At 40.2% G+C, this 20,239-nt stretch overlaps 1 protein-coding gene across 3 annotated transcripts in view; it reads right to left on the bottom strand.

The window, feature by feature from the left end:
- The window catches only part of LOC100335177 (RNA exonuclease 1 homolog), a 44,523-nt gene extending 24,416 nt beyond the window's left edge, over nt 1-20,107 (bottom strand). The window contains exons 1-6 of one of the 3 annotated variants that reach the window (XM_002707832.7): nt 18,968-20,107; nt 14,628-15,787; nt 14,017-14,106; nt 11,394-11,523; nt 10,852-10,970; nt 8,822-8,974 (exon numbers count right to left, since the gene is read on the bottom strand). In XM_002707832.7, the coding sequence (XP_002707878.4) occupies nt 8,822-8,974; nt 10,852-10,970; nt 11,394-11,523; nt 14,017-14,106; nt 14,628-15,779 (1,644 nt within the window). In that variant the 5' untranslated portion in view covers nt 15,780-15,787; nt 18,968-20,107. Of the gene's footprint in view, nt 1-8,821; nt 8,975-10,851; nt 10,971-11,393; nt 11,524-14,016; nt 14,107-14,627; nt 18,323-18,967 lie in introns of those variants that run through there. The other 2 variants (XM_059889356.1, XM_059889355.1) reach the window with 2 other exon arrangements.
- Nucleotides 20,108-20,239: the final 132 nt, after the last annotated feature.

Here is a 20,239-nt window from a genome sequence, read left to right as displayed (position 1 = left end):
GCTCCACTGTCCATAACGCAGGTGGATGCAAAGGAATTTCAGTAGAGCTATTCAAAACCCTAAAAGATGATGTTATCGAAGTGCTACACTCAATATGTCAGGAAATCTGGAAGACCCAGAAGTGGCCACAGGACTGAAACCCTGGCCACAGGAAAAGGTCAATCCTCATCCCAATTTCCAAGAAGGGCAGTACTAAAGAATGTTCAAAATCAGATCAGATCAGTCGCTCAGTCATGTCCAACTCTTTGCGATCCCATGAATCGCAGCACACCAGGCCTCCCTGTCCATCACCAACTCCCGGAGTTCACTCAGACTCACGTCCATCGAGTCAGTGATGCCATTCAGCCATGTCATCCTCTGTCGTCCCCTTCTCCTCCTGCCCCCAATCCCTCCCAGCATCAGAGTCTTTTCCAATGAGTCAACTCTTCGCATGAGGTGGCCAAAGTACTGGAGTTTCAGCTTTAGCATCAGTCCTTCCAAAGAAATCCCAGGGCTAATCTCCTTCAGAATGGACTGGTTGGATCTCCTTGCAGTCCAAGGGACTCTCAAGAGTCTTCTCCAACCAGTGGACAATTCCACTCATCTCCTCATGCTTAAAATCTTGCATGCTAAGCTTCAGCATTATGCAAACCAAGAACTTCCAGACATCCAAGCAGGGTTTAGAAAAGGCAGAGGAACCCGAGATCAAATTGTCAACACTCACTGGATCATATAGAACGCTAGGGAGTTTCAGAAAAACATCTACCTCTGTTTCACTGACTATGATAAAGCCTTTGACTGTGTGGATCATAACAAACTGTGGAAATCTCTTACAGAGATGGGAATATCAGACCATCTTACCTGTCTTCTGAGATACTTGTATATAGGTCAAGAAGCAACAGTCAGAACCCTGTATGGAACAACTGACTGGTTCAGGATTAAGAAAGAAGTACGACAGGGCTGTCTGTTGTCACTCTATTTAACCTATATGCTGAGCACATCATGAGAAATTCCGGGCTGGATGAGTTACAAGCTGGAATCAAGATTGCTAGGAGAAACATCAACAACCTCAGATATGCAGATGATATCACCCTAATGGCAGAAAGTGAAGAGGAACTGAAGAGCCTCTTGATGAGGGTGAAGGAGGAGAGTGAAAGAGCTGGCTGAAAACTGAATATTAAAAAAAACTAAGATCATGGCATTAAGCCCCATCAGTTCATGGCAAATAGAAGGGGAAAATGTGGAAGTAGTGACAGATTTCCTCTTCTTGGGCTTCCAAATCACTGTGAATGGTGACTGTGGCCGTGAAATCAGAAGATGATTGCTTCTTGGCAGGAAAGCTATGACAAACCTATAGACAGTATGTTGAAAAGCAGAGACATTACTCTGCTGACAAAGGTCTGTATGACAAGGGCTATGGTCTTCCCAGTGGTCACATATGGTTATGAGAGCTGGACTGTAAAGAAGGCAGAGCATCAAAGAATTGATGCCTTCAAACTGCAGCGCTGGAGAAGACTCCTATGAGTCCCTTGGACAGTGAGGCGATCAAACCAGTCAATCTTAAAGGAAATCAACCCTGAACATTCATTGGAAGGACTGATGCTGAAGCTGAAACTCCAGTATTTTGGTCACCTGCTGCTAACAGGCAATTCATTGGAAAAGTCTCTGATGGTGGGAAAGATTGAGGGCAGAAGGAGAAGATGGCATCAGAGGATGAGATGGCTGGATGGCATCACCAATGCAATGGACATGAATTTGGGCCAATTCTGGGATATGGTCAGGGACAGGGAAGCCTGGCGTGCTATGGTCCATGGGGTCACAAAGAACTGGACACAACTGAGAAACTGAGCAACAAAAGACACATACTTTAAATCAGCTATTGTAAATATGTTTAAAAACTAATGGAACAATGTCTAGAGAATTAAAAGAAAGTGTGAAAATGATGTTTCATCAAATAGACAGTACCAATAAAGAGAAATAGAAAAATAATCAAAGTTCTGGTGTTAAAAGGTGCAAAAATTACACAAACAAGTCACTGTAGGGGTTCAACTACAGATGTAAGCTAGCAGAATAAACAGTGACCCTAAAGACAAATCACTAGATTATTCAGTTTGTGGATAAGAAAAAAGAACAAAGAAAAATTAACAGCACGTCAGATGTCTGTGGGACACCATCAAAGAGACCTATATACACATAATGTGAGTTGCACAGAAAAAGAAAGGAGCGGAAAATACTAAAGAAATAATTGTCTTAAACTTCCTGAATATTATGTAAAATATTAATCCATACATCCATGATGCTCAACAAACTGCAAGTAGAATTTACAGAGAGTTACACCTAGACATGCCAAACTGACCAAAGTCAAAGACAAAAAGAAAATCCTGAAAGTATTAACAGAAAAGTGGCATCATGTTTAAAGAATCCTTGTGAAATGACACCTCTTAAGTGTTGAAAGAAAAAAATTATTAACCAAGAATTCTATATCCAGCTAAACTCTGCTTTACAATGAAGAGGATATTAAGACATTCACAGATAATCCCAGGTGTCACTAGTGGTAAAGAAGCCATCTGCCAATGCAGGACATGTAAGAGACATGCGCTCGATCCCTGGGTCGAGAAGATCCCCTGAAGGGGGACAAGGCAATCCACTTGAGTATTCTTTCCTGGAGAATCCCATGGACAGAGGAGCCTGGTGGGCTACAGCCCATAGGGTCGCAAAGAACTGCACAAAACCGAACTGAATTAGCACGCACAGATAAACTCTGACGGAATCTGTCACTAGCAGATCTATCTTGGAAGAAATGCTAAAGGGATTCTTTAAGTCTGAAAAGGACAGTAAAAGGTAATTTGAATCCACATGAATAAATGAAGACCACTGGTAAATGTAATTCCACAGGAAAATATACAAAAGAATAAATGTTTTTGTAATATCTAAGAGATGATAAAATAAAGCAAGAATTATAAAATTGAATTATAGGTTTATAATATATGATGCAATATATGACAGTAGTGGTAAAAAGGAATGACAGGGAGATTTACAAGAGCAATTTTCTGAATACTACTGAAATTAATTAGTTTTAATTTGAACTAGATTGTCAGAAATTAAAATGGTAAGTGTAATCCTTACTATAAACAGTAAGAACACAATTCAAAAGATATAATCAAAGAAATGACCTGGGCAATTAACAGTAAACTAGAAAATATTTAACACAAAAGAAAGCAACAATTGTAGAGGAAATAAAAAGAAAAATCACACAGTAAAATCCTATTTTATTAGTTATTAGTCACTGAATTAAATGTAAATAGATTAAACACTCCATTTACATTTGGAAGAATGGGGAAAAATATGAGTCAACTATATGCTGTTTACAAGACACACACTAAACTCAAAGACCAAAGAGGCTGAAAGCAAAAGGAAGCTAATTGAGATACTCTGTAAGCATTAATTCAAAGATATTTGGAGCAGCTACACCAACATCAGGCAATATAATCTTTAAAACAGAAGTTGTTACTAGAGACAAAGAAATACATTTTATAATGGTAAGAGGATCAATCCATTGGGAAGACAAAATGATTATAAACATACATGCATCTTATATCAAAACACCAAAATGCACAAAGCAAAACTGACAGAATCGAGTAAACAATAACTCAACAATCAACTGGAAACTTCAATACCACACTTTCAATAATCGATACAAGTTAGAAAACCAAGAAAAAGTGCAATACTTCAACTATGAAGTGATTATACCTCATAGTCATCTATGGAATACTCCACAGGCAAGAAAATACATATACTTCTAAAAAAGTGCATATACTTTTCAAGTACACATATTATATTTTTTAGGGCAGATCATAAAACATTTTCATAGAGCAGTTAAGTCATAAAACAATCCTCAGTAAATTTAAAAGGACTAATGCCATACAAAGAATGTTCTCCGACCACAACGGTACTATATTACAGACAGCAGAATATTTAAGAAATTCATAAATAAGTGGAAATTAAATTACACATTCCTAAATAACAAACAGATGAAAGAAGAAATAAAAAGGAAAAAATTCTGAGATGAATGAAAATGGAAACACAACATACAACTTATAGGATGCACCTAAAATAATGCTTAGAGTAAAAATAATATTGTAAATGATTATATTTAAAGATTTCAAATCAGCTACTTTGCCTTCCACCTTAAGAAACTAGAATTTTAATGGGAAACTAAACCCAAAGAAAGCAAAAGGAATCAAATAATAAACACTAGAGTGGAAGTAAAATAAAGAATTAAAGGAGTGGGAGGTGGGAGGGAAGTTCAAGAGACAGGGGACATATATGTACCTATTGACTCAAGTTGATGTATGGCAGAAGCCAACACAATATTATAAGCAACCATCATTCAATTAAAAATAAACTTTAAAAAATAATTAAAAATAGAGACAATCAACAAAACTAAAAGTTGAATTCTTTGAAAAGATCAACCAAATTGATAAAACTTTAGCTAGACTGACCAAAAATGAGAAGACTCAAATTATTAAAATCAATAATGAAAGAAGACATCACTATAGCACTTGCAGAAATAGAGAGAGTCATAAAGGAATACTATAAACAACTCTATGGCAATATATTAGAAAATTTAAATGAAACTGAGAAAGGGCATGTACAAAAACCCAACAGCTACTATTGTACTTAATGAAGAAAAACGGAAAGCTTTCCCCCCTTACATGAGGAACTTTAAAAAAGATTAAAACACATGGGAATCAACTCAACAAAGGCACTTCAAGACTTGTACTCTGAAAAAATACAAAAACTGTTGAATTAAAGATCTAAATAAATGTAAAGGCATTTCATGTTCATGGTTCTAAGACTGAATATTGTTAATGGTTGTTGCTAAGTCACTTCAGTCGTGTCCGATTCTGTGTGACCCCATAGACGGCAGCCCACCAGGCTCTACTGTCCCTGGGATTCTCCAGGCGAGAACACTGGAGTGGGTTGCCATTTCCTTCTCCGATGCATGAAAGTGAAAAGTGAAAGGGAAGTCGCTCAGTTGTGTCCGACTCTTCGTGACCCCATGGACTGCAGCCTACCAGGCTCCTCTGTCCGTGAAATTTTCCAGGCAAGAGTACTGGAGTGGGGTGCCATCGCCTTCTCCACTGTTAATGGTAATACTCCACAAATTGATCTACTGATTCAAAACAACCTCTATCAAAATCCTAACTCAATATTTTTGAGAAATATAAGCTGATCCTAAAAGTTACATGGATAGGCCAGGGACCAAAATGGTGTTGAAAAAGAACAACAAATTTAAAGACCTCACACTTTCAATTTCAATACTTACTACAAAGCTACAGTAATCAAAACTGTATAGTGCTAACATAACAACAGAAATAGAGATCAATGGAATGGAATCATAGAAAAAAATTTATGGTCAGTTCCACTACGTTTCAACAGAAGTGATAAGAAAATTAATTGAGGGAAAAACAATCTTTTGAAAAAGTGATGCTATGAAACCGGATATCCACACTCAAAAGAGTGAAGTTGGACCTCTACCTCACACATTATGCAAAAATCAATTCTAAACAATCATACACTTAAGTATAAAACTACAACTCTCAACCTCTTAGGAAAAAAAAATTACTTTGTGACTTAGTTATCTTATATAGGATACTAAGACCACAAGAAAAATAAATTCGAATACATCATGGTGAAAAACTTTGTGCTGCAATTGATAACATCAAGAAAGTGAGAAGAAAACCCACAGACAGAACTTTTGCTAATGTTTATCAAAGAGATCTGTATCCAGAATATGTAAAGCGGGCTTCCCTGGTAGCTCAGCTGGTAAAGAATCTATCTGCAATGCAGGAGACTTGGATTCGATCCCTGGGTTGGGAAGATCCCCTGGAGACAGGAACGGCTACCCACTCCAGTATTCTGACCTGGAGAATTCCATGGACTGTATAGTCAGTGGGGTCGCAAAGAATCGGACATGACTGAGCGACTTTCACTTCACTATCAGTTATAAAGGCCTTTTTTGTATTGATCTGAAATCTGCCTCTTCCTGCATTCACCCATGGTGTGTTTTTTAACGTTGCCTTCTTTTCTATTTGTCTTCTGGTTGTGCTGAGTCTTCACTGCTGCATGACTGTTCCTTAGCTGCAGTGAGCAGGGGCTACTCTATCATTGTGGTGGCTTCTCTTGTTGCAGGGCTCAGGCTCTACAGCACAGGCTCAGTAGTTGTGGCACAGGCTTAGTTGCTCTGAGGCATGCGGGATCTTTCTGGATTAGGGGCTGAACTCATGTCTCCTGCATTTGCAGGGGTATTCTTTACCACTGGGCCACCAGGGAAGCCCCCTTACGGTGTCTAGAGGGAGGGGGCATATGTATACCTATAGCTGATTCATGTTGATGTATGGCAGAAACCATCACAATATTGTAAAGTAACTATCCTCTGATTAAAAATAAAATTTAATTAAAATAAATAAATAAAAATAACCTCCAGAGTCATCTGAATTTGCCCCATAGAAGGGCAGCACAAAGCCCAAGTCTAGTGCTCAGACATGTGTTTAACAGTGTTTTAAATAGAGATTTTAAAATAGAAAGTATTGAAAGATTAGAAATCTGTAAATTCTGAACTTGAATTTCCAAACTGCAATAATCAGATGGAGCTGAGAAGTGTCTGCTTGCCTTTAGATGGGACTCACTCTATCTAGAACGGGCTTCCCCAGTGGCTCAGTTGTGAAGAATCCGCCTGCCAAGAGACGTGGGTTCAGTCCCTTGGTCTGGAAGATGCCCTCAAGAAGGAAAAAACAACGCACTCCAGTATTCTTGCCTGGGAAATCCTATGGACAGAGGAACCTGGTGGGCTATAGTCCATGGGTAATAAGAGTCAGATGCGACTGAGTGACTAAATAACAGCAACGGCTCTATCTAGTAAGATAGAGTCCTCACTTCTCCACACTGGATTTTTTTAAAGTGCATGGGATAGTAACTACAGCTATTGCCACTGATTTGAAAGGTTTCAATTTGGTTAAAAAAAAAAAAAAAAAACTGAGTAGCAACTACAGAGAATTCCAGAAAAACATCTACTTCTGTTTTATTGATTACACCAAAGCCTTTGTGTGGATCACAACAAACTGTGGAAAATTCTTCAAGAGATGGGAATATCAGACCACCTTACCTTCCTCCTGAGAAATCTGTATGTAGGACAAGAAGCAACAGTTAAAAATGGACATGGAATAACAGATTGGCTCCAAATCAGGAAAGGAGTACGTCAAGGCTGTATATTGTTACCCTGCTGATTTAACTTATATGCAGAGTGCATCATGTGAAATGCCAGGCTGGATGAAGCACAAGCTGAAATCAAGATTGCTGGGAGAAATATCAACAACCTCAGATATGCAGATGACACCACCCTTATGGCAGAAAGTGAAGAACTAAAAAGCCTCTTGATGAAAGTGAAAGAGGCGAGTTAAAAAGCTAGCTTAAAAGTCAACATTCAAAAAACAAAGATCATGGCATCTGGTCCCATCATTTCATGGCAAATAGATGGAGAAACAATGGAAACAGTGATAGACTTTATCTTCTTGGGCTCTAAAATCACTGCAGATGGTGACTGAGGTCATGAAATTAAAAGACACGTGCTCCATGGAAGAAAAGCTTTGACTAACCTAGACAGTATATTTAAAAGCAGAGACATTACTTTGCTGACAAAGGTCTGTAAAGTGAAAGCTATGGTTTTTCCAGTGGTCATGTATGGATGTGAGAGTTGGACCATAAAGAAAGCTGAGCGCTAAAGAATTGATGCTTCTGAACTGTGGTGTTGGAGAAGACTCTTGAGAGTCCCTTGGACTGCAAGGAAATCAAGCCAGTTAATCCTAAAAGAAATCAGTCCTGAATAGCCATTGGAAGGACTGATGCTGAAGCTGAAACTCCAATACTTTGGCCACCTGATGTGAAAAGAACTGATTCATTGGAAAAGACCCTGATGCTAGTAAAGACTGAAGGCAGGAGAAGGGGGCGACAGAGAATGAGATGGTTGGATGGCATCACTGACTCTGTGGAAGTGAGTTTGAGGAAACTCTGGGAGTTGGTGATGGACAGGGAAGCCTGGCATGCTGCAGTCATGTCCACAAAAAGTTGGACATGACTGAGCAACTGAAGTGAACTGACTGAACTACAAACACAGGTGCTGCAAGAAGCCAGGCATGGCTTATAAATGCGCACAGCAGGTGTATGTAATAGGGAGTGGTGACGACTGTGGCTCACCAGATGGTATATAAAGTCAGGAGACACAACTGAGATTAATATACTACTGGCCTAGATAGGAATTCACGGATGAAGACAGTTTTTAATCAATAAAAGTTACCAGAGTACTTTTTACAACGCTCCCAGGTGGCACTAGTGGTAAAGAACCTGCCTGCAACGCAGGAGACTTAAGGGACGCAGATTCAATCCCTGGGTTGGGAAGAGCCCCTGGGGGAGGAGGGCAACGCACTCCAGTCTTGCCTGGAGAAGCCCATGGACAGAGAAGCCTAGCGGGCTATAGTCCATGGGATTGCAAGGGGTCAGACATGACTGAAGTGACTTAGCACGCACGCAAGACCAGAGAAGCCATTCAAGACAGAGGGAAAACCCAGGCCCACAACCTGGCTTAAATACCTGTGGCGGATTCATTTTGATATTTGGCAAAACTAATACTATTATGTAAAGTTTAAAAATAAAATAAAATTAAAAAAAAAAAAAGCAGTGGAGATAAACTTAATAAATTTCTTTGGTAATTATGCCCTACGAGTTCATTCAGTATAATTGTGTGTGTGTGTGTGTGTTTTCAGATATATTATGTAGTACTGACCTTCTTAAATGCCTCATCCTCTGTTTTATAAACTGTCAAATACTTCTCAAAGAAGAGGTTGACATAACACCGTCTTACTTCATCAGGGACTTTGGGTGCGGATTCTGATGCTCCTAAAGCCTGCTTCCGATGGCCACCTCGTATTTCACCATCCTGACAAATATAAAATCACTGATTAGAGGAAAAAAGAATACGTGTGTTTTCTGTTTAACATTCCAACCATGTGTCTAGGGGGTAAAGCTATCTTAGGTGAGCTTTATGTCAAAATTAAATTTGAAAATTATTCCAAGTTTTAAACTCATTAAAAGTAGAATAAAGGCAAGGTATAAATCATCTATACTCACAAAAGAGGAAATGGGATGGCTGCCTATACATCCACCATTTTTATTTAAACTTTCTATTTTGTAATGGAGTAGAGCAGATTATGGAGAATGGCAACCCACTCTGGTATTTTTGCCTGCGAAATCCTGTGGACAGAGGAGTCTGGCAGGCTACAGTCCATGGGGTCGCAAAGAGTCAGGCATTGACTGAACAGAGCCGATTAACGTGAGCGTTTCAGGTGTGTCCACCATTATTAAGGCTGATCTGATTACCCATCTCTCTGCTGCTTCCGCATCCAGATGAGGTCCTGAGATCAGCATCTGAGGTGGAAGGGGGGTAGTTTACCATTCTTAAAACAAATATATATATCCTAATGACTTTCAGTTACCATTGCATTGAGAAAAATGTTTGGACTTAAAATTTATGAAAGATCCATGCATATTCAATATTAAAATGACCACAACTAGGGGCTTCCCTGGTGGCTCAGTGGTAAAGAACACACTTGCAGTGCAAGAGACACGGGTTCGATCCCTGATCCAGGAAGATCCCACGTGCTGTGGAGCAACTAAGCCTAGGCACCACAACTGTTAAGCCCGAGCTCTAGAGCCCACACGCCACAACTGAAGCCTGCGCACCTGGAGCCCAAGTTCTGCAACAAGAGGAACCACTGCAATGAAAAGCCTGCCCACCGCAGCTAGAGAGAAGCTCCTGCTCACCGCAACTAGAGAAGAGCTCATGCAGCAACAAAGTCCCAGCCCGGACAAAAATAAATAAATAAAAATTCAAATGATCCCAGCCAGAAACGAGGTGAGCATTCCTTCTGAAGGACTTTAAGAGACTGTGGGAATTCGAGGATGAGTTAAACTACCTCACTTTTAGGGAGGGGGAAAGCCTTAAAACTTGACAGTTCCCTGACAAGGAATACTTGGTAAAAAAAGAAAAAAAAAATCACTGCCACAAGTAAGGGAAAAATGACTAAAGATGTAAGGCTGTACTATCTTATTACTTGTGGGCATTATTTTCTGAAGGTCTGTCTCTCTCTGTCCCATACCCCGGTCTCTCTCACATACTTATATACACCCATCACTTCCTGTGCCTTGAAAGGCATATTCCAATGTCCATCTCTGCTCTGAAAAAAATCTGAGATGGCTTAAATTAATCATAGCTATAGACGTAAGGAGCTTCCGAGGTGGCTCCGTGGTAAAGAATCCACCTGCCAAAACTTGGGGGGTTTGATCCCTGGGTTGGGAGGATCCCCTGGAGCAGGAAATGGCAACCCACTCTGGCATTCTTGCCTGGGAAATCCCATGGACAGAGGAGCCTGAAGGACTACGGTCTATAGTGTCACAAAGAGTCAGACATGTCTGAGCAACTGAGCACGCATACAGGTCTGAAAAATACATGCCTAACATTTCCAAGGATGCATGTGTGCACGTTCAGTTTCTCGGTCGTGTACGACTCTTTGCAATCCCATGGAATGTAGCCTGCCAGGAAAACCAAATTAACTGAAAGTGACAAATAGGCATAAATAACTCTATTTAAGGGTCACCAAAAAGGTTGAAATTTCTCTTCAGGAGGTTTGGCATTTATCTGAATTAGAGATTTTCAAGAGAGAAGAATACAGCCACCCTCTAAGGGGATCAATATGTGGGCAGGATTAGACAGTTATTAGAGATAAAGCTCTGGTCCTCAGACTGAGTTTATAGTACCTTAACAGGAAAAGAAGCAATAGTTTTCACAGGAATGTGTGATCTGTTTGGCTTTGCAACTGGATTTTCCTTTGAAGGAACTACATCCTCATGAAGGCTGCTTGATGTACATGAATTTTCTAAGAGGTTCAAAACGAATGGGAGAAAAAGGAAAATGTATATTTTAATGTCATTAGTCTCAGATGATTTGAGTTTATTTTATCAACTCAGAATTTCACAATGTTTTGCTTATAGGCTTGAGATATTAATATATATTCTTCCCTTGAAGAAAAAAAAAATGCAAACACAAAAGGATTCCAGGTGACCAACTCTAGGATAACCTAGAAGAGCAAATTTAATTTATAAAGCAACTTCCCTCATGTAAGAATGCATGCAAAATGACTATTTATTGCCTAACATATAAACATCATGCTAATCATATTATTTCATGTAAAGCTTTATGTGATATAATTGGTAATATATGGACTTTATAGAAAATGTTTTTTAAAATAAAGTAAAATTTCATTTATTAAATAATTGGCTAAACAAAGCTTTTCTCATACCTCCTAAGGCTTTCCTCTGGCTCTGAGAGGCTGGACATACAAAGGTATTTTTCTTCTGTTCTGAAGTGGCAGGATCAAAAGCCTGCCCGTCCTTAACGGCAGTCATCATGTGCACTACTTGTTGTTGGGTCTGAAAGATCCCAGTGCGACTAATTAGTAACAAGATTATCCCCCGAACAGACTAGTCATCTGTTTTCAGGTTGATACCAATAAACATCAACATAATACAAAAGAAAACTGATTTTAAAAATTGATAAGATGGATAATTTCAAGTTCCTCTTCGCACAAAAGCTCTTTGGAAATGCCTACATTTATGATACTACATGGGCTTCCCAGGTGGCTCAGTGGTAAAGAACCCGGTCTGCCAATGCAGGAGACCCAGGTTCGATCCTTGGGTTAGGAAGATCTCCTGGAGAAGGGAATGGCCACCCACTCCAGTGTTCTTGCCTGGAGAATGCCATGGACAGAGAAGCCTGGACAGAGTGCTGGGGTTGCAAAGAGCTGGACATGACTAAGCGAACATGCATGAATAATACTATATGTGCTCTAATACACACATAACTGGAGTATACCCCGAAATAAATTGAAATAATAAAACTGAACAACTATTTAAGCATATAAGAAATTTTTCTTGAAATAAGAAAGAAAATATAATCTTATAAGAAAAAGATACTTTGTCTGCAGGTTTAAGTGTTAATAAGACATTCTACTCAAGTTACTGGAATTCAAACTTAAGAAGAGAATCCTCTAGGTAGCCAGGCAAACGCATCAGGTGACCCACGCTGGGAGTGATAGCAAAGTAGCATCAGACTCCTCCACAGCAATGTTCATTACTAGAAGGGAACATATCACAAAATGTTCAGCTTCACCAGTAATCAAAGAAATGTAATACAAAATAAGGAAATAAAATCTCACTCAGATTTACAGGTTTAAAAAAAAAACAATATCCACTTTCTGTAAGGTTTGTGGGGAGGGAACTCTGAACACTGTAGGACTGTAAACTGTCACAACCCTTCTAGAAGGCAAAACAGCAAAATATTTTTTAAACGATAAATTTATCTTTTGTCCAGTTACTTCCATGAGTAAGAATTTACTTTTTAAAAAAGTCACTGATGAAACCAACAATCATTTAAATTAAGAATTTGGAAAGATACTATATAGCACAGTAAAATGAAAACTATAAATATCACAACATTTGCAATGAACAGGAAACAAGATTAGCCTCTAGCAAAACTTTTTTCATAAGACAGAAGGGGAGTGAAACTAGTTCAGTAAATATCTATAATATCTGGCTCTGGGATAGGCAGGCATTCACTACTTCCAGTTCATGGACATGGAAATGAAGCACAAAGAAATTAAATATTTGTTCAAGGACATTCAACTCTTCTGAGAACTGGAATTTGAGCTGTTATCTGCGACTTAGAAGCATAAATTCTTTTTATGACATGCAAAAGATTCTACTGTGAGTATATACCAAGTACAAGTAATAGAGATGAGTGCAGACAAAGTTTGCGTTAAATAACATTTTTACATCTCATAAAAGAACTTAAACATTTATAATATAAATTTATAAGAGGTTCAAATTACTTTTGAAAACAGTCAAGTCCCTTTACTCACTCTAGTTAGATTCGATAAGAGTCTGGCAAACAAGGGGTTAGAGAATACCAAACCACTGCTCCTACTACAGGCATCTCACAACAGCTGCATAAGTCAATACATAACCTTGCGATGTGTGTGTTTCTGTTTAAAAATACTTCATTTAGTAGACTGCTGATTAATATTGAATTTGTGGTCAATAGCACTAATAACTCATGCCTGAACAAAGTTGTTTTAACACACATTTTCTCTGTCAGGCACAGTGCAATCTTCTTGCTCCAAGGAACAGAGGACAGGACTCCACCTGGAGACCATTTTAAATAACAAAATCACCAACAAAGCACACAAAAATGCAGAAAACATGGCACTAAATAGACTCAGATAAGATTAACAGTATGACCACTGGACAAGAAGGCCGTGGTGCAGTGTTTAGTCTTAGCTGGGAATGTGTATGTCAGGGAATTCAATTTTTTTTTTTTTTTTGCCACTGTGTGTGTCTACCCGCCACCGCTGCCAAGTCGCTTCAGTCGTGTCTGACTCTGTGCGACCCCACGGACTGCAGCCTACCAGGTTTCTCCATCCATGGGATTCTCCAGGCAAGAACACTGGAGTGGGTTACCATATCCTTCTCCAGTGTGTATCTACAGAGGACCACAAAAGCATCAGTATTGATTTTAAAGATACAAATGCATTTTACTGAATAGATGAATCTGCAAAAACAGAATCTGAAAACAATGAGGATTGACCATATTAATTCATAGTTCAAAGGTTATACAAAAACAATATACCTGCTTTTAATGAAAATGTTAGATAATGGGGAAAAAAGGAAGGTTTTGAAAAACTCTTACAAGTAGGCAATGTATTTGTTGACTGCCCGCTTGTGCCCCCTAGTGGATAAAAGGTAACAAGTACTAGAATACACTTGAGCTTGAAATGACAATGTAACTTTATATTAAGTGCAGCGAGAAAGCCAGAGGGAGGGAGGGAGGGAGGGATGGGGGACAGAAAGAGAAACAAAATGACTCACCTCAACCTTGGCAGTGTGTGCAATTCTCCTTTTTGGTCCAGAAATGTTTTGGTAATACAGCATATCTAATTCCATTTGCTTTCCTGAAGCCTAGTGGGAAAACGATAAGAGTTATCCAATTTCAGTGTAGTAAAAGCAAATTTAAATGTTTCCTGAAGAGCCACAGAAATCCAAAATGCAAAACACTGGGCAAATTATTAAAAAATAATTCACAAAAAATAACTTATTTTGGATAATTTGACATGCACAGATATTCCTATAAAAGATTCCTTTAATTTGACAAATCAGCTATCAGTTACTGTACATAATACCATGGCCTCTGGAAACTGTCAAGCTTGCAAGATGTAATGGCTGGCCACTTACCAAGGTTTAGCCTTGTCATTCTAATACATTATTAATTATAATATTATAAATATATTTCATTATTATTTTTATTAAATAAATGTTATTTAAATTAAAATTTTATTTTTATTATAGTATCTTAATTTTAATATTAGAAATATATAATAGATGGTACATATATTTTATAAAGTTTAGAATATAGAGAATATGTATTTAAGGGAAACGCTTTTAGATTTAGGAAAAGGATTAAAAAAATAAAAGTGACCAACCTGTTTAGCAGTCTCTCCCTCATGATCTTGGCTTTGTGTGAACTCACTGAAAATTCGAAGACATTCCTTCGTAGTGTCAGAGTCAGAGGGAGTGTCATTTCCAGTATATTCCTTATCTAAACCAAATTCAACTAACCTGCTGTCTTCAAAAATAGTCAAGTCTTGACTATCGTCTGGTGCTGTCAGAACTTTGTCTTTCAAGTGATCGTCTGAATAAGAGAATTGGAGTTGGCTTGGTGAAGATAGCCATTCAGTCTCTTCTTTTTGAGTATCATCAGTTTTTACATGTCTTGTCCTCTTTGGATACCTTTCACTATGACTTCCTGTCTGGATTTCTTTGTGCCTGGGAGGGGCATAAGATATATTTTCCCCTGAAATGCAAACATGCATCTTCTCACCACCAAAGCTTCCCATCTTAGAAATGTGGTTTTGATCACCACACGTGTTTATCTTAGTTTTAGCATCTAGTGAGGTTTTCATGAGTGATCTTGATGGTTCTAGCTTGTTACTGTCATCTTCTCTGTGTGCGGTTAGTTGGGTTTCACCTGTTTTTTCCTCTTCTATGCCACTGATCTGAAGATTTCTTTCCTCCGGAGGCACTACCTGTATCCTTTCCTCCATATTCTGATATTTAAAGCCTCTAAAGCGTTTAGATTTCCTAGAAACAGGAATGATTGGAGGTACATCCATTACAAGGTCATCTTCATCAGAATCTTGAAGATTTATTTTAATTCTTATGGGTGAAACATAAGGTCTTTGACTCTCCAGGGACTTGTGGCAATTTTTACCCACAGATTTTTTCCAGAAGGGCTGACTGTCAGTCTCACCCTGCCTTCCTTTAGATGCTCCAAGCAGTGCTACGGAGTAATTGAGCAAGGGATCATATTCAAGGTCAGTTGCTGGACATGTGTGGTCCATCATGTACTTTGTAGGCTGACTCTCTTTGTTTTTTGATGGTTCATTCCACTTTTCTTGTGGGAGCAGGCTGTTTTCAGGAAAACCTTGTTTCACATTTGTGTCACTCAAGGAGACCATGGGACTTTGCGATAGCTCTTCAAGCGCTAATGTAAACTTGGGGAGCATCTTCTGCTTTTCTTCAACTTCAGTCTTGACTGACTTGATTTCTTTGTCGATTCTTTCCAGTTGTTCCATAGTTGTGCCTAGAGTTGTTAATGTGAGATAAGTTTATCTTTCAACATCACTCAAGATGAAGTGCAGACTCCAAAATATCCTGGACAAAGAGCTTCCTATCACAGGGACAGTAACTTTCCCAAACCCAGCCTTAAACACAGGGAGGGGCTGACGAACAGGTCAGTTCTTGGAATGAGAAGGACAATGAAAATCACTGATTAAGTCTTTCAAATTCTAGCTCATTCCTATGACTGATTAAAATATTCACGTCTTATTACCAGCGTAGCTACACACCTGTGTGACAGGTCATGCCTATACATATTAAACTGTGTCAAATGTGACATGGTTTAGATATATATTATTTACCTTATTATTTACTAGGCAGTGACAATTTGGCAACAGTTCAAAGAGCTGAATGCTGCTTACACGGAATTGTACATAATCTCTCAAAAATACATTTCCACTGTCGTAAAAGAAAGTTTTTTTAAAGCATGAGTCTTCTTTTAAAAATTCAGTGGTTCTCAACATTCTCACTAAGGTCCTAAGGTCCCTTCTGTTCTACAGAATGCCTCAAACACAAAAGGAAGCCAAATACACCGTTCCACAACCAACCATTAAAAAAATCTAAAAAAAAAAAAAAAAATTAACAAGTAAAACTCGAAAGCAGCTGGATCCATACTCCTGAGGAAACCCAGAACAGTGCCAAGAGATAAGGCTGCCAGCCATGGCCCTTCACAATACCTGGCAGGTCCTTCCTGACTTTTTAAATAAGGAAATTACCATCTCTTCCCTCTTTCCAAGATACACTTTCCAATGTCAATTACGGCATAATTTACACACTTCTCCCCTCTCAAAAACAAGAGATTTCAGATATGAGATGTTGTCCAAATTATACTTTTCAAACCTCTTAATTTATTTTAGATAACTTACACCTTTTGATAACACACACGTGCTTCCTCTTTACACAATGAGGTTTCCTTTGGCTCACTAGCCTTTCACTTTACCATTCATTCTCTATTAAGAAATTAACTCTATTAAAAGCCAAAGCAAAGTGTGTGACAAAGGTGTGGGGCATTTTGATGGAGAAGGAAAAAGGTGAAGAGCAGGCATAAGCATGAGAATTAACCTACAAATCAAAAGTAACTGGTTCTGATTTTTCTTGAAAGAAACTTGGAAGGGGAAGTAAACTCTGGGTAACCAGCCAGAACTGCATTTTGGCATAAGCTGGGTTTTATTTTGTTGCCATGATTCAGGAAAGGATGTTTAAGCAGCGCATTGGGGTGCTATGGGGGCTGGGTTGGAGGGGAGACATAATATTATTTCCCTTCATGTCAGAAGTTTAAAATGATTTTGCTCCACCAGAAGCTAGACTTGGAGGGCAAATTTTGAAGTCAGAGGCGGAGTTACAACCTTTCCTCAGGCTAGAGGCGATTGGGAAGAACTTCTTCTGATTTGTAACTACACCGTGCCACAAGCCGGTTTCCACCCCACCCACCACCTTTTACCAGAGCTCAGGAAACTCCTTAAGTCCACACTGGGGATGGGTGGCAAAGAGCGAGGATAAAACCACACAGTACTGTGCACTTGCACCTTGCAACCAGCAAACCAGGATCCCGCGTATGAGGAGCAGGAAACTACACGCCTGCCCACCCGCTCCTCGCCCCGCCTCCCAGCCACGTGACCTTTGCCCCGCCCCTTAGCCGCAGCAGTGGGCGGGGCCACCCTCGTAGGGCTGGGCGCTCAAGGTGAGCGCTAGGTTAGCCGGGCAGAGTTTCTCTCCGGATGGCCAGCCCAGTCTACCATCTTCCCAAATGTCCCTGGATGTAACCCCCTCCTGGCTTCAGGAACTGTGGGGACACTCAAAAGGCTCTCAGGAAGACACCCTCAAACAGGATCTCCATGGCACCCTCACTACTCGGTATATCTCGAGCTCCAACATACTTTAGGTGGGAGGGACAAGTAAGACGGATTGAGGACTAGTTCTTAATTCTCCTGATCCTAGAGTGCGATGCTGGAAAATCTTACTCATGCAGATTCTAACTACTTGGTTCCTCGTCCCAAGGCAAAGTCCTTGTTTCCCAGAACAGCCGCTCTATAGGAATTGCCCTTAAGTAGCTACATGGTGGTAAACAGCCCTCTTGGAGGGCTGGGGAAGAGGCAGCTTAAGAGCATCAGAGGGAAACGCAGGGGTGTTTCAGAATAGGGGGAGAAACAAGTTTAAAAGAAACTGGTATTACTATGTCCTTTAAGAGGAAACAAACAGATCAGAGGTCCAGACAACCTGTTTAGGAATTCCAGGTTTAATAGTGGCTTGGAGGGTCAGCAGGGGGCAAATGAGAAGACACGCGCCCTCCCAGCACACACACACACATCAGTCTGGGCTCTGTGACCCACTCCTGACATCTAGACTGGGGGAGAGGGGAGAGGAAAGAGACATCAGTAAGGACTATCAGACATCCTTCAGGCCCACTGCCCCAGTACCTTGGCTGCATTTTAAAATGATACCTACAAAGGTATCCACAAGTTATGTCAACGATGAGAAACCAATTTTGGTGGGGGGGGGGGGGGGGCGGCGGGGGGCATTTTAGCCATGAAAAGTGAAATTCACTCAGTCGTGTTAGACTCTTTGCAACCCCATGAACTGTAACACACCAGACTCCTGTATCCATGGAATTTCCCAGGTAAGAATACTGGAGTGGGTTGCCATTCCCTTCTCCCAGAGATCTTCCCCGACCCAGGGATGGAATCCAGGTCTCCTGCATCGCAGGCAGATTCTTTACCACAGTAAATTTACCATACTATTTTAGCCATAGTAATGCTATATTGATTCACTTTCTCAAGCTGCAGTACTTTAGAACTGAAGACAAAAGTAACCCTTACACCTATTTCCAATCAAGAAACCTCCTGGGTTCTTCCAAGGATTAGTGAAGGGAGAAGGCAGGAACGGTTGGTAGCCAACCCTTCCCCAAACCCACCTGACCTTCCCACGAGCCCTTTCTCACCCATTAATTCACCCTGGCTCCTCTGTAGCCCGAGCACCTCCAAGCTGCTGCAACTACCTTCCTTACTCAATTCCCACCGCATTTCCTGGTGCCTGAACTGGCAGTACAAATGCTGGCACCGACCCCCGGGGCTGTCAAAAGGGCACAGAAAACGGCAAAAGTAACCCACGGAGCGTAGCATGGACTACTGCTCGAGGTTCACCTCACCTGGCTCCGAAAACGCGCCTGCACTGTTGCGGTGACAGTACCGGGAAAAGGCGAACCCCCCCAGCCCACTGCTACTTCTGCCTTATATAGTCTGCGGCTACTCGGAGGCGGCGTCTTGTAGCTTTTCCAGCCAATGGGCAGGCTGGAGCTGATGTCAGGGGAGAAAATGGGGAGAGAAGGATGATTCTGAGAATGGATGGTAGGGTAGTGGCATATGAGTGTAGTGTGTGTGTGCGTCTATCTTCTACAGGGAAGGAGGTTCATAGAGACCTAACCTACATTTAGGGAAAACAATCTCCCAAGAGCTGAAAGGACATTTGGGTTAAGGAATCCCCTGCCTTGTGGATGCCTACCTTGCCTCTAAACATCCTTGGACTTGTTACAAGTTTGACTGTTAACCTTCATGGATCAGGGAGAGAACTTCAGTGTCAAAGCGCATCTAAACTTTGCCTGTCTCTTAGACAAGGTATGCAGTTTACCCAAGTTCTCATTTTTTGGTCTGTCTAATAAACTTGTCTTGCACAGGGTGGTAGAATTCTATGTGATATAATGTGTCAAAGTGCGTAGCATAAAGTAGGTGAGAATTTAGGAAGACAATGACACTGCCCCAGCTCTCTCCCTCCCCATCATCCACACATATCCACAAAGGATCTGATTACATGTTTCTAAAATCCTTCCAGTTGAAACACTCCTAAAAGGGAAACAGTATCCCGATTCCATTGGTCTTCTCTGTAAACTGAAATACTCCTAGGATAGATAGTTTCATAAGTCATTGATTACATAAATTAGTCTTTGAAATGCTTTCCCCTCCCCCAATACCACATACCAAGCACGGGTGCTTGGTGGGGAGAGAGAAGGTAGGGGCCTCTAGCCCTAAAATATTCAGGACCCATAAATCCCCCTCTAGGAAATTAGATGCTGGAATCCCTCCTTCCTTTCTCTTCTTCTGGAAAACAATGATATCGCAAATGGTTATGGATACTTTAAAAGTGGAAAAAATATTTTCCCCTAAATCTTACTGTCCCATGAGAGCACCCTGATGACTTTGAAACAATTGAAGAATGCCAGGAGTCTCTAATACTAGTTTTGTCTCTTGATACGGCACACCTGTTTTGCCAGTAAACAGCAATGGGTGTGTTCTTTTTGCTTTGGTGGTGGGGAGGGGCATAGAAGTGGTTGCCCCGAAATTCCCTAAAATGCCCACAGGTAAGGTAAAAAAATGACATACTCGTATTTTAAAAAGAGCCAGCCTAGAATGAATATTTTGCATAA

Source organism: Bos taurus, chromosome 8 (assembly GCF_002263795.3).
Source record: "Bos taurus isolate L1 Dominette 01449 registration number 42190680 breed Hereford chromosome 8, ARS-UCD2.0, whole genome shotgun sequence".
In the NCBI taxonomy this organism is placed as follows: Eukaryota; Metazoa; Chordata; class Mammalia; order Artiodactyla; family Bovidae; genus Bos; species Bos taurus.
This window is presented reverse-complemented; position numbering and strand designations above follow the sequence as displayed.